Source organism: Schistocerca cancellata, chromosome 8, assembly GCF_023864275.1.
Source record: "Schistocerca cancellata isolate TAMUIC-IGC-003103 chromosome 8, iqSchCanc2.1, whole genome shotgun sequence".
Lineage (NCBI taxonomy): Eukaryota > Metazoa > Arthropoda > Insecta > Orthoptera > Acrididae > Schistocerca > Schistocerca cancellata.
In genome coordinates, this window is record NC_064633.1 from 459,927,518 (window position 1) to 459,941,975 (window position 14,458).

At 45.4% G+C, this 14,458-nt stretch overlaps 1 protein-coding gene across 1 annotated transcript in view; it reads left to right on the forward strand.

Moving 5' to 3' along the window:
* Positions 1-14,458, forward strand: part of LOC126095629 (nose resistant to fluoxetine protein 6-like) — a 193,644-nt gene that overhangs the window by 84,086 nt on the left and 95,100 nt on the right. Inside the window, exon 3 of the mRNA XM_049910393.1 lies at positions 11,386-11,621. Within this exon, the coding sequence (XP_049766350.1) occupies positions 11,386-11,621 (236 nt within the window). The remainder of the gene's footprint in view (positions 1-11,385; positions 11,622-14,458) is intronic.

Consider the following 14,458-nt stretch of genomic DNA (forward strand, 5'->3'; position numbering starts at 1 on the left):
TTTGACATGATTTTTTTTTTTTTTTTTTTGTATTTCGCACAGGACCATGAACATAGTTTATGACAGTAACCGGTCGAAATAATATAAAGATAATGTCAGCATTTGCGTATCATGCATTTAGTAGAGTAACAAAATTGTATTTGTTACCAAATAGCATCAGGCATTCTTAAGAACTGCTGTCAGCTATAATGTACTCTGAATCAGGTACTCAGTTATACAACGTACACAGTGTGGTCGGAAAAAGCATGAAAAGCTTATAAGGGTGTTGTAGACTAGGTCGAACTGAGAAATAATTGTCAAGAATAAAATACAGATACAGTTGGTGTCAGTTGTTCTCACAGCGTAGATCACAGCGCAGGAGACTGCTCAGCCTGAGGCTCGGGTTCGATCCTTTCTACCGTTCCATGTCCACTTTCTGTAACGTTCTCCAGTTTCATTTTAGGAAACCAAACGAAGCACACCTTTGGTGACACCGTTTCCGGCAGTTTGAATTTTCGCGCGCAGCGGCATGATACGTTAACTTCAGTGTTGATTACTGCGGAAACGGCACAATGTATTGATTTTTTTCTTAGATGTTCTTTCTCAGCACAACCTACCCTGCAATGCCTCTAGAAGCTTTCCACACTGTTTCTGATCATCCTGTGTACTAATGTACTTCCTTCGTGAAATGCACACCAAACGCCAGTAAAAAATGTATATATAAATAAACATAACATAAAGGTATTCCTGTGCGTCCTTGCCTAAAAAGATGTGACAGTGCGCTTTTCGAAGTTCCGAGGAATTGAAGAGAGGTATTGCTGGATTGATGATTTGGTGGAAAAAAAATACGAGTCGTCATGACGTCAGCGACGAGGTCATTAGAGTACGATCTCAGATAGGCGAAGGATGGGAAAGAAAATCGATTATGTTTTCCAAAGAAAATATGTCGGCATTTGCCTTCAAAGTTTAAGCAAAACCATGGAAAATGTAAATCCTAACTGGCGTACTGGGATGTCCACTCCCCCCACTCCACCCACATTCCACCGGCAAAAAAAAAAAACCCAACATGGGTCTCACTGAATTTCAATTTTAGTTTAGCCCCCTCCAGGGTGCAGAAACATTTAGTAAGCGCCCACGAATTTCGAAGTGTCAGTTTGAAGTCCCTCTTCAGCAGAGAGAGCAGAAAGAGTATTCTGTTCTCTGCAGGATAAGAGATTTATTTTGGTCGGCAAATGTTTCCAGTTCCAGTTTTCGTAATTTTTTTGCGAAAGGATTAAATCAGTTTTATATAGAATCATGTTCCGTTACTTCATTACGACAAAATGCAAATAAAGAGGACATTTTGATTACGATTGTAAATGCTTTCTCGCATAGAATACGTGGAAGTAAACATAGTCACTTTTTGAATAAAAAAGTAGTAGAGCTAGTATTACAACAAATAATTCTTAGTTGTTTCAAATGTTTATTTCTGATGATGTAAACATATTGACTACTTAGTCTGTTTGACAGTTTTACGTTACTAGCAACGCAGTCGTATTTTTTTTTTTGGATGAACGCCTTTCGTGTTAGTTATTACGTGGGTCGTAGCCTGTTGGTACATTGAGTGCTGAAAAATCAGGAAGGATTCAGACGCCGTCGTTTCATATTTTCCCCTCTTTTGTATTAATGGAGTAAAAGTGCCGACACAACATACATCTTAGCTGTAGGATCAAGCGCTTCGGTACTTCTAACCGCTTGTAGGCCATCGTCAGTGATTTCCGATGTTTACTCCGTTATGAACGTCACAGAGTCAATAGGCGCGTATGACACCAAAAGTTAATACCGTTCTTCCACAACACGTTGACTGACGCAAGCTTTTTAGTGCTGGATGTTTCACCGACATGACAGGCCCACGGCGTTACGCGTTCGGCTCTGCTGTGGCTGCCGGCGGCCACTCGGCAGTTAACGTGTTAAAGTTCTTGCAGTCGTGAGATATGCAGCTCTCCTGATATTACTGGCCTACAAATAACTGATTTCAAAGTTGAAAAAGCTTGCCACGGTTATCACAACGAGTGAAGAGAAACTATATCTAATCTGCATCGTTAAACCTCTTATCAGAACCAGTTAATTCAATGCTACTTCTCTCGTGTTGCGTAGATAAAGTAACTATTGCAATACTTAAAAATATGACATTCGGTGGAAAGACGAAAGTTCATTTTTATGATCATTATTCTGATAGCCACGAACTTCACATAGCCGGCCGGAGTGGCCAGCGGTTCTAGGCGCCTCAGTCTGGAACCGCGCGACCGCTACGGTCGTAGGTTCGAATCCTGCCTCGGACATGGATGTGTGTGATGTCCTTAGGTTAGTTAGATTTAAGTAGTTCTAAGTTCTAGGGGACTGATCACCTCAGAAGTTGAGTCCCATAGTGCTCAGAGCCATTTGAACCATTTGTTTCCCATTTGTTCCACAGAAAAGGCATTTCTGCAGGGTTAAAGCTGTTCTAAAGCCATATCAGTTAGCTGCAAACTGTTTTTAACATTGTGGCAGTGCTGTATTGGCACTACCTCAGCAAAGATGATTTACATTGCTCGGGTTTGACAAACATTTTCATTTTCTTCTTCTTCTTCTTCTTCTTCTTCTTGTTTTTCTTCGTCGTCGTTCAGATGAAATCTGCCGTGGTTCCCTGAACTGACCACGACTGATTTCCTCCCCCACTCTTTATCAAATCAATCTGTGAAATGTTGTACACTTCCGCAGCTTAGTGTTTACCTTATCTGCCTGCCATCTGGCGTATCCAGGTTCTAATTTATGTACTGCCAATAATTTTACCGGGCACTGAAGTAGGTCAAGGTGAATGTAGCTATTTAAAGGAGAAGTAGAGGCTGTAATTCATGAAAGCCACGACTGATTGTATAATATAAGGACATCCTTATATTCATAAAGAGATTTCACGCAATATACGATATGTAATTGTTACAGTGGCTATTCACCATAGGTCTTCGCAAATAGTACAACGTGTCAGTATCGTAATCTAAAATATACAATCGTCTAATAAAACGTTGAGAGGTACACGTTGGAATAAAAGTACGATGTTATACTTCGTTGATTGTGATTGGTATAATCACAGTCAGTACTATGTGTTCGGCACAGAATAAAATGCAAATCTACAATAGGCTGACCAGGGAGGACAGCTCAGCGAAAGATGTAACCATGTAAACATCCTGCTTGGCATCTATCACCTGAGACATATCCGGTTATAAGATACCGGAGTCGTTTCAGATAAACGTTGTGACGCTACTGTCACAATGTTACATTACTGTCGCATATCAGTGAAGATACTGTAGTGGTGTGTTTGGGAAGGCTCTCCAGGCTGGAATGGTGCGCCGCCGGAAACGTTCTGTCGCCTCCTTTGTCGGCAAAAGACAGTCTGCGAATCTCATCAGGTCAAGCGGGGCTCCTTTGGGGATAAGGGAAGTTTCGCAAACGTCGGCAAGTGTTGCCTCCAAGACTATATAATGCTGGGCAGGCATCTGCGCCCCTGTGATCACTGAACACTGTGGCCACTCCTCCCCCCGCCTCCCCTCCCACTACGTGCGCGCTGAAAGGCAAGAATATACACTCCTGGAAATGGAAAAAAGAACACATTGACACCGGTGTGTCAGACCCACCATACTTGCTCCGGACACTGCGAGAGGGCTGTACAAGCCATGATCACACGCACGGCACAGCGGACACACCAGGAACCGCGGTGTTGGCCGTCGAATGGCGCTAGCTGCGCAGCATTTGTGCACCGCCGCCGTCAGTGTCAGCCAGTTTGCCGTGGCATACGGAGCTCCATCGCAGTCTTTAACACTGGTAGCATGCCGCGACAGCGTGGACGTGAACCGTATGTGCAGTTGACGGACTTTGAGCGAGGGCGTATAGTGGGCATGCGGGAGGCCGGGTGGACGTACCGCCGAATTGCTCAACACGTGGGGCGTGAGGTCTCCACAGTACATCGATGTTGTCGCCAGTGGTCGGCGGAAGGTGCACGTGCCCGTCGACCTGGGACCGGACCGCAGCGACGCACGGATGCACGCCAAGACCGTAGGATCCTACGCAGTGCCGTAGGGGACCGCACCGCCACTTCCCAGCAAATTAGGGACACTGTTGCTCCTGGGGTATCGGCGAGGACCATTCGCAACCGTCTCCATGAAGCTGGGCTACGGTCCCGCACACCGTTAGGCCGTCTTCCGCTCACGCCCCAACATCGTGCAGCCCGCCTCCAGTGGTGTCGCGACAGGCGTGAATGGAGGGACGAATGGAGACGTGTCGTCTTCAGCGATGAGAGTCGCTTCTGCCTTGGTGCCAATGATGGTCGTATGCGTGTTTGGCGCCGTGCAGGTGAGCGCCACAATGAGGACTGCATACGACCGAGGCACACAGGGCCAACACCCGGCATCATGGTGTGGGGAGCGATCTCCTACACTGGTCGTACACCACTGGTGATCGTCGAGGGGACACTGAATAGTGCACGCTACATCCAAACCGTCATCGAACCCATCGTTCTACCATTCCTAGACCGGCAAGGGAACTTGCTGTTCCAACAGGACAATGCACGTCCGCATGTATCCCGTGCCACCCAACGTGCTCTAGAAGGTGTAAGTCAACTACCCTGGCCAGCAAGATCTCCGGATCTGTCCCCAATTGAGCATGTTTGGGACTGGATGAAGCGTCGTCTCACGCGGTCTGCACGTCCAGCACGAACGCTGGTCCAACTGAGGCGCCAGGTGGAAATGGCATGGCAAGCCGTTCCACAGGACTACATCCAGCATCTCTACGATCGTCTCCATGGGAGAATAGCAGCCTGCATTGCTGCGAAAGGTGGATATACACTGTACTAGTGCCGACATTGTGCATGCTCTGTTGCCTGTGTCTATGTGCCTGTGGTTCTGTCAGTGTGATCATGTGATGTATCTGACCCCAGGAATGTGTCAATAAAGTTTCCCCTTCCTGGGACAATGAATTAACGGTGTTCTTATTTCAATTTCCAGGAGTGTATTTAAAGAGCCAGACGCCGCAGCACCATCCATTCAGAGTGCGAGAGTCAGTTGAATTCGCTTTAAAAATTGGCTCATCCAATAGAACTGCGTCGCTCTGGGCAGCGTTCTTGGAGCATACGTTTGACCAATCACCAAGACGGCCCAGTACTAACTTTGTGTTTAGAAATGTGACTTGCTCGCAAAACCAGGGAAGTTGATGGTTGGTGTGCTGACATCATGGATAGAGATAGTCTGCGTAAACCAGTTATGTTGGCCACTGATGCAGCGTATGTGGTTCATGATAACCCCTTGAACGTCAACTAAGGCCTGAAGACAGCGCATTGAATCGCCGAAACTGGTAGCTACACAATAAATAAGATCATAAGGACGGCGGTAGAAGTTTCATTTCTTACAATAGCGAACGGCCGTGGTCCCCAACCTCCAGCCGAATTATAGACATACAAAAGCTTAAATACAACTATGTCGGCGTTGTCCTTGTGCATAGGGGCCAATAATAAGTATGATTTACTCCTTATTTTGTGGAAGCAATAAGCATTGCACTCGCTCGTCTTGAATTACGAGTTTATTTCATTAACCAGGAGCTAGAACTTTGTAAGTAATGACTTAAAGTGCGAGCCTGTAACATAACCAACTTATATACACACAAGCTCAGACAAAAAATGAAGTGCAAAATTGCTTAATACACTAATTACGTATTGAATGCGTAAAAGAAATGTTTAGAGGAACGAATTGCACATTGAGTTTTCCGTTAATATTTCGTACTCGTATTTTGTCTATAGAGATAGTGAAGCAGTTATTTTTTTATGAGGAACAGCTCAATTTCCTTTACAGTATTCAAGAACCGTTGGAAATAGTAAAGTGGTAGAAAGCTTGACAATGCAGGTTCAGCCAGACAGCCGGGAAGTATTAGTACCAAGGCTTGATAACGGTAGTCCAAACGGTGTGCAGCGCGGGATTATCAGAGCGGTCTGAGGCGCTGCAGTCGTGGACTGTGCGGCTGGTGCCGGCGAAGGTTCGAGTCCTCCCTCGGGTGTGTGTGTGTGTGTGTGTGTGTGTGTGTGTGTGTGTGTGTGTGTGTGTGTGTGTGTGTGTGTGTGTGTGTGTGTGTGTGTTTGCCCTTAGGTTAGTTCAGGTGAAGTAGTGTGTAAGCTTAGGGACTGATGACCTTAGCAGTTAAGTCCCATAAGATTTCACACACATTTGCACATTTTTCTAAACGGTGTCTCGGTGGTGATATTTAGAACACTTTCAGCCTTTCTACATGAAAAATGTTACAAGAAATATTAAGAAACGTTATATCACTGCAGCGCTCCCTCGAACTCTCAAATATCGTTTCGTGTAAACAGTTTCACCATCTGACTAGACGAAGTTAATTACACAGCTATATTTTTTTTTTTTTTGCCTTTAGATTCTTCTAACTGCCAAAAATCCCTTCCGATTCGTGCAAAGACTTATGAAGTATTTTGTCCCCGATATTGGAGAAACCATGTACGTCATGTTATGAAGAATATCCAAATACTGACGTGAGAGAGAAATACGGCGTAATTGATCTTATTCCAAAATGCAGAATTAATCAATTGTATGTACATAATTAGTAAAATGCACAGTATAAAATGTATTTGAGTTAATTATAATCAGGTGTAATTTATCACGCATTTAGTTAACTACAAAATATCTAGTTTGTTGGGATGTGTTCCACCTTTCACCAAAGGTAGCAACACCATCTTTGCCCAATAGTGGATACGTCAAGTCGTTTGGTAATAGACAAAGTACCGAGCGTCTACGTATGAGATTTTAAATTCATGTGTGATTCGCTTTTTCCATATTGTTGGAGACAATTATTAGGTCGTCTGCATAAGATAAATACTGTAAGTGAGTTTTATCCTCACACAGCCTAACAATAGTCAAAGAAATAATTTCCCTCTCTCAAGTCCTGCTTACGTTCTCCAATACAATATTGAACGATAGGAGCGATAATCACTCTTCTTGTCAGATTCCTGTTTTAAAGGCCAGACTGTTGAATCAAGAATTTAATTTTTAATGAGGTGGGTATTTTGTTTCCTCGATATGTAATTTTTCTGCTTACTTTGAATTCTTCTTCTACATTGTTTCCCATGAAAATTGCAACACCGTGAAGGTGGCATGCAACTAACGTCAAATTAGCTCGAAATGCTTGGGTAGGGAAATGATTAACATTACAGTGTGTCTGCACAGAGTGGGTAGATGTAACAGATCTACACTAGTATACAAGGAAAGATTACAGAGCTCATTTCTCATGCAGAAAACACGTTTCAGTGTTGTTTGTTGGCGAGAAGGTCTTGTAAGAAGAAAAAAGTCAACCAGCACGTGTTGGAATTAGATAGTGTCAGCACAGTGACCTATGGAGACCAGGTTCAAAGTTCATCAAAATCGCTGCTCGTGTTAGTCGACATCCCACGACTGACATGCGAATATGCAATCGATAACTGCAGGGTGGTCATACTCAACTCCATACCGGATCTCAAGTGCCCCACGCGACTAGCAACGGAGAGGACAGATTTGCTGTTTAACCCAGGATCGAGTAGCCATTCCATTTGCCTCGATTCGGAAAACAGACTTGTTTGAAACAAGAGAAGTATCCACAGTAACAGTGGGACAACGGCTGGAACACCACAGAAAATGAGGATGGCGACCATTGTCGCCATCACCTTCATGCTGTAGAAGAAAAAGATGCGTAGACAAGATAGACAGAAGTGGCGCGAGCTCCTTTTGAAACGTCCCCTTAAAAAAATTATACAGGACTGTGCTTAAACTGACACACAATATTTTTTAGCGCAACGCAATCTGACTTTCAAAAATCCCTACAAGAGAATAGCCCTGACTAACATTAACCTATACCTTTCACAAATCACTTACCTCACCAAAAATCTTCGTTACTCAAGCTACTGCAATACAGCGAGCGCCACTACTGCCAGCTAAATAAAAGATTCAAACTACGGAAGGCACTAACTACTGATAGGCATAGTTAGCAAATGAAAGATTTTAATAGAGAACAAACAATTTATTTACCTTAATAGTCATAATATATATAGCAGTTCATGCACAAATTTCAAATCTCCGCCATTTCTCTCCCCACATCCACCACTGCTGGCGGCTCACCTCCAACTGCGCAACGCTACGCGCTGTTCACATCCAGCTGCCGCTGTCCAACACTACAATTGCAGACAACAATGCAAACTAGCCACACACTGCACACAGCACAGCCAGTGATTTTCATACAGAGAGCGCTACATGGCGGCGGCGTTACCAATATAAGAACCTAAACAGCCTACTTACATAAAGAAAACATAAACAGCCTACTTACACTTTTCACAGACGATACCCGATCCAGTGTGAAGCTTAACGACGGACGTGTCGGTCTGTGACGTTCAGAGAAAAACTGTTGTCGCCAGACTGCATTCCTAATCGTCATGTGGGCATAGAAGCTGACATGACGGAATGGGGTACCATATGGGTACACGGCACGATCACCTCTGCATCGCATAGCCGATAATTTTGACAACATCCATTACATTCCTCACGTGTTCAAGCCGGTGCCAGAGACCAATCGTAGCCACAACACTCAGGTAAAAAAGTCATGCGATACCTCCAAATATGGCGTCGGATCTTCTTTTTCCAAGCTCAGTGCAGAAACTCGACGTGGCGTGGAGTCACCAAGCCGTTGGAAGTCCGTTACAGAAATATCGAGCAATGCCCCTCTACATCAGTCCATAACTGCCGATAATGAATTTTGTGGACGAACTAACTTTAGATTATGTCCCATGAATGTTCGATGGGATTCATATCGGTCGATTTGGGTGGCCAAATCATTCGCCCGCATTATCCAGAATATTCTTCAAACCAATCACGAACAATTGTGGCCTAGTGACATGGCGTATTGTCATCCATAAAAATTTTCCATTGTTGTTGGGAAACACGAAGTTCATACCCAGTTGATTCCATGTAGCCGGTCGCGGTGGTCTAGCGGTTCTGGCGCTGCATTCCGGAACCGCGGGACTGCTACGGTCGCAGGTTCGAATCCTGCCTCGGGCATGGGTGTGTGTGATGTCCTTAGGTTAGTTAGGTTTAAATAGTTCTAAGTTCTAGGGGACTTATGACCTAAGATGTTGAGTCCCATAGTGCTCAGAGCCATTTGAACCATTTTTTTTGATTCCATGTAAACACAGCCCACACCATTGTAGAGTCACCATCAGTTTGCACAGTGCGTTGTTCACAATTTGATTCCAAGGCTTCGTGCTGTCTGAACCACACTCGAACTACACCATCAGCTTTCACCAACCGAATTCAGGACGCATCTGACCAGGGCACGGTTTTCCAGTCGTCTGATGCCCAACAGATGTGGTCACGACCCCAAGAGAGGCGCTGCAGGTGATGTCGCTCTTCTGCAAATCGGTAACCCAAAGCATTTGTCACCTAAGTGTTTGATGGATGAATTCTGGGACAGAGTTGTAGCAGTATGGAATGGAATAGCTGCCCATCTCAATTCAGCTCGAAGCACAGCTAGGTTAGATTTGGCCGGTACGTCAGTTCGCTGTACTAAATTACGCACTATTTATCCTCCAATAGCCGGCCGATTTGGCCGTGCGGATAAAGGCGCTTCAGTCTGGAACCGCGCGACCGCTCCGGTCGCAGGTTCGAATCCTGCCTCGGGCATGGATGTGTGTGATGTCCTTAGGTTAGTTAGGTTTAAGTAGTTCTAAGTTCTAGGGGACTGATGACCAAAGATGTTAAGTCCCATAGTGCTCAGAGCCATTTGAACCATATCCTCCAATAAATCGCCTACGCATTTAATCACATATTTTTCGCACTAAGCTACGAGCACAGGCGCACAACCACAGTAAGTAAAATGTGGTCGGTTGTTATTCTGTGTGTGTGTGTGTGTGTGTGTGTGTGTGTGTGTGTGTGTGGGTAACCACCTCTGGCTGTAATAACGGACTTGGTGCGCCTGGGCATTGAGTCAAACAGAGTTTCGATGGCGTGTACAGGTACAGCTGCCCATGCAGCTTCAACACGATACCACAGTTTATCAAGTGTAGTGACTGACGTATTGTGACTAGCCAGTTGCTCGGCCACCATTGACCAGACGTTTTCAACTGGTCAAAGATCTGGAGAATGTGCTGGCCAGGGCAGCAGTCGAACATTTTCTGTATCCAGAAAGGCCCGTATAGGACCTACAACACGCGGTCGTGCATTATCCTGCTGAAATGTAGGGTTTCGCAGGGATCGAATGAAGGGTAGAGCCACGGGTCGTAACACATCTGAAATGTAACCACTGTTCAAAGTGCCGTCAATGCGAACCAGAGGTGGCCGAGACGTGTAACCAATGGCACCCCATACCATCACGCCGAGTGATTCGCCAGTATGGCGATGGAGAATACACGCTTCCAATATGCGTTCACCGCGATGTCGCCAAACACGGATGCGACCATCATGATTCTGTAAACAGAACCTGGATTCATCCGGAAAAATGACGTTTTGCCATTCGTGCACCCAGGTTCGTCGTTGAGTACACCATCGCAGGCACTCCTGTCTGTGATGCAGCGTCAAGGGTAACCGCCGCCATGGTCTCCGAGCTGATAGTCCATGCTGCTGCAAACGTCGTCGAAGTGTTGGTGCAGATGGTTGTTGTCTTGCAAACGTCCCCATCTGTTGACTCAGGGATCGAGACGTGGCTGCACGACCCGTTACAACCATGCGGATAAGATGTCTGTCATCCTGACTGCTAGTGATACGAGGCCGTTCGGATCCAGCAGGGCGTTCCGTCTTACTCTCCTGAACCCACCGATTCCATATTGTGCTGTCATTGAATCTCGACCAACGCGAACAGCAATGTCGCGATACGACAAACCGCAATCGCGATAGGCTACACTCCGACCTTTATCAAAGTCGGAAACGTGATGGTGCGCATTTCTCCTCCTTACACGAGGCATCACAACAACGTTCAGCAGGCAACGCCGGCCAACTGCTGTTTGTGTATGAAAAATCGGTTGGAAACTTTCCTCATGTCAGCACGTTGTAGGTGTCGGCACCGGTGCCAACCTTGTGTGAATGCTCTGATAAGCTAATCATTTGCATATCACAGCATCTTCTTCCTGTCGGTTAAATTTCGCGTCTGTAGCAGGTCATCTTCGTGGTGTAGCAATTTTAATGGCCAGTAGTGTATGTTCCAAAAATCATGCTGCACACGGACGTTACTGATATGGACCTGTAATATAGTGGAGTAGTCTTACTGGCTTTCTTGAATATTTGTGTGGCCTGTGTAGCTTTCCAGTCTTTTGAAACAGATCTTATGTATATCGAGAGGGTGAATATGACTGCTAAGTAGGAGTGTGTGTTGGCACAGTGTACGACGCGAACGCGAAGCTGTCCGGGGGCGTGCTGACGGGCGCCGTGTCGCAGCTGGGCCAGCTGGAGGAGTGCCTGGCGGTGCGCGGCCCCGCCTCCGCCCCCGCGCCGCCGCCCTTCGCCGGTCGCCACTGCACGGCCTCGCTCAGCGCCGCCCTGCTGCCCCTGACTGCGGCGCCGCCACCCGCACAGGGGTCTCTGCGAGAGCTCATCCTCGCCGTCGCTGCAGCATCGGTGCGTATTTTACGGACGAGGATTTCCAACAGATGTCCGAGAGCTGGTAAGAAGACTCAAGACGATGCAATGTAGAAAGCGCATCGGGGTGGTTGGTTGGTTGGTTGATTTGAGGGACTGGACCAAACAGCGAGGTCATCGGTTCCACCGGGTCAGGGAAGGAGGGGGAAGGAAGTTGGCCGTGCCCTTTCAAAGGAACCGTCCCGGCATTTGCCTGAAGCGATTTAGGAAAATCACGGGAAACCTAAATCAGAATGGCCGGACACCCGGGAACCGCGCGACTGCTACGGTCGCAGGTTCGAATCCTGCCTCGGGCATGGATGTGTGTGCTGTCCTTATGTTAGTTAGGTTTAAGTAGTTCTAAGATCGAGGGGACTGATGACCTCAGATGTTATGTCCCATAGGGCTCAGTGCCATTTGAACCATTTGGCCGGACACGGGTTTGAACCGCCGTCCTCCCGAATGCGAGTCTAGTGTGCTAACCACTGAGACGCCTTGATCGGTACCATGTTAGCCATGTTAGGGAGCAGTGAGAGTTCTCTAAGTCCTTTGTAGGTAGCCGAGTTAATTGCACAGTAAGTCGTGGTCATACATCATAGTGGTTGCTACACTTTTTGTCACTGGCTGCAGTGAACCATTATAGGCACACTTTTCATGGTATTGAGCCATTGTTAACCATAGATGGACAACGTTAATCAAAAAGTTAACTTCGCTAAACGTTAATCTGTTACTTTTGAGTTAACTTCATTAACAGGAAATTTATCGGAAGTTAATCGTTAACTTGTAATTGCAAACTTTATGTGGTCGTTGCAGTGAAATGGCAAGTGCATCAAAATTATCGCCGTTGCTTAAATAAAAGCGTTTAAGTTGTAAAAGTTTAGGCAGGACACTGATGATAAATAAAAAAAGTTTAATAATTTTGTTTTATAATTATTTAGTTATCAAATTTTAAATCACAGGTGAATCAGATAGTATCTGACGTAAGGTGCGTATTTCCCTTCAGAAACAGCGAAGTGTGAAAGTTTACACACGAAAGCAATACTCGTTTAGGAGACGAAATCTTTTTGTCCACAGTAAAAAGTCGTTTGACTGCAGAACTCGAGAGTTCAGGGGTGTTATATTTAATAAATAAATTTACTGAAACCTCTTCCCCAAGAAATACCGCATCATTGAATGAGTCTTTCGATTTCACGTCCAGCCACGTTTCGGCTAGTCTCTGGGCTTTACTTTTTACAGATGTGTTGCCACTATTACGCTTATCTCTACACCGAGCGAGTGGTTAGCATTCGGGAGGACGACGGTTCAATCCCGCGTCCGGCCATCCTGATTTAGGTTTTCCGTGATTTCCCTAAATCGCTCCAGGCAAAATCCGGGATGGTTCCACTGAAAGGGCACTGCCGACTTCCTTCCCCTTCCTTCCCTAATCCGATGGGACCGATGACCTCGCTGCTTGGTCACCTCTCCGAAATCAATCTAACAACCAAGGTTCTCTTTACATTGAATGAGACAAGTAAAAAAATCTTCCTCTTAGTCTTCGTTGTTGCTGCTTCCGTCACCACCGCTTAAAGTATCTATCTCCTTTGAACTACCGGCGGTTTCGTGCCTCAAAGTCTTTTCCTCAAAGCCTTTTCTACAACATTTTCCACTCGTTTTCATACTACTTCCATTCGAGTGCTGTACCACGGATGTTCATCAGTTGTAGAGCTGGAACCCGATTCCAGGATTTGTTTTCTAGTGAGTCCACTAACAAAAGTAGTAGTTAGCGCGAACTCAGTAAACAAGCAACAGCCAAACCCAGTTATTCTCTCTCACACTCAAGTGTTTACATCAATCGCGTGCATCCCAGTGCAACCACACAGATACTGGGCCAGAACTTATCAGAACACGATGTCCGAATGCAACGCTGCGTCATTTTTGTCGTAAATGAAAGGTATGTAATCGGCGGTTAACGGCCAGAAAGAAAGTTAACGGAAGTTAGTGTGTTCGCTAACATTTCTCAAAATTAACTTAAAAGTTAATCCATTACTCGAAAAGTTAACCTTGCGTATTAGTGATTAACGTCATATGAGGTGCTCTCGCTGTTATTTATTGATCTTTTCACAAGATGTTGATTTTACATCTGGCATTTCGTTGGGAGCGAAAATTTTTCTTAATTTATTTTTCGGACATAAACTCAGTCACTTGAAAATGGTATAAAAGGCCGAAGACTGGGTCGTAATTACATAAACAACAATACAGTCAAATGGCGGTGTGTTCATTTAAAAATTATCGTATGTCTGTTGCTCAGGAACATAAAAAACAGTTTAAAGGTCAGTGTTCGTACTCAGAACGTCTGTGGAGTAACGTATCGACGTGTTTTCGAAAAATACACTCTGATACCCAAGCAACTCCTATAACCATCGGCACACTGGCAAAGCGCTTAGACGCATACCTGTTGAGTGCCCTCTGCGCAGTTCGTCTCGCACAACACTGGCGAGTGAACCTAACTCCCGATAGAAAGCTACTCCTCAGAACATCACATAGACTATTTAAATCCAAACTGCAAGATTTTTTTATTTATATTTATTCATTTTTTGGAGTCATCAGTCTTCTGCCATGAGTCCCTCTCAGTGTAGCACTTGCAACCTACGTTCTCAATTATTTGCTGGGTGTATTTCAATCTCTGTCTTCCTCCACGGTTTTTACCCTCTACAGTTCCCTCTAGTACCACGGCAGTTATTCTCTAATGTATTAACATATCTTTTCATACTGTCCCTTCTTCTTGTCAGTGTTTATCACGTTTACCACACGTTCCTTTCCTCTCCCATTCTGTGCAGATCTTCCTCATTCCTTACCGT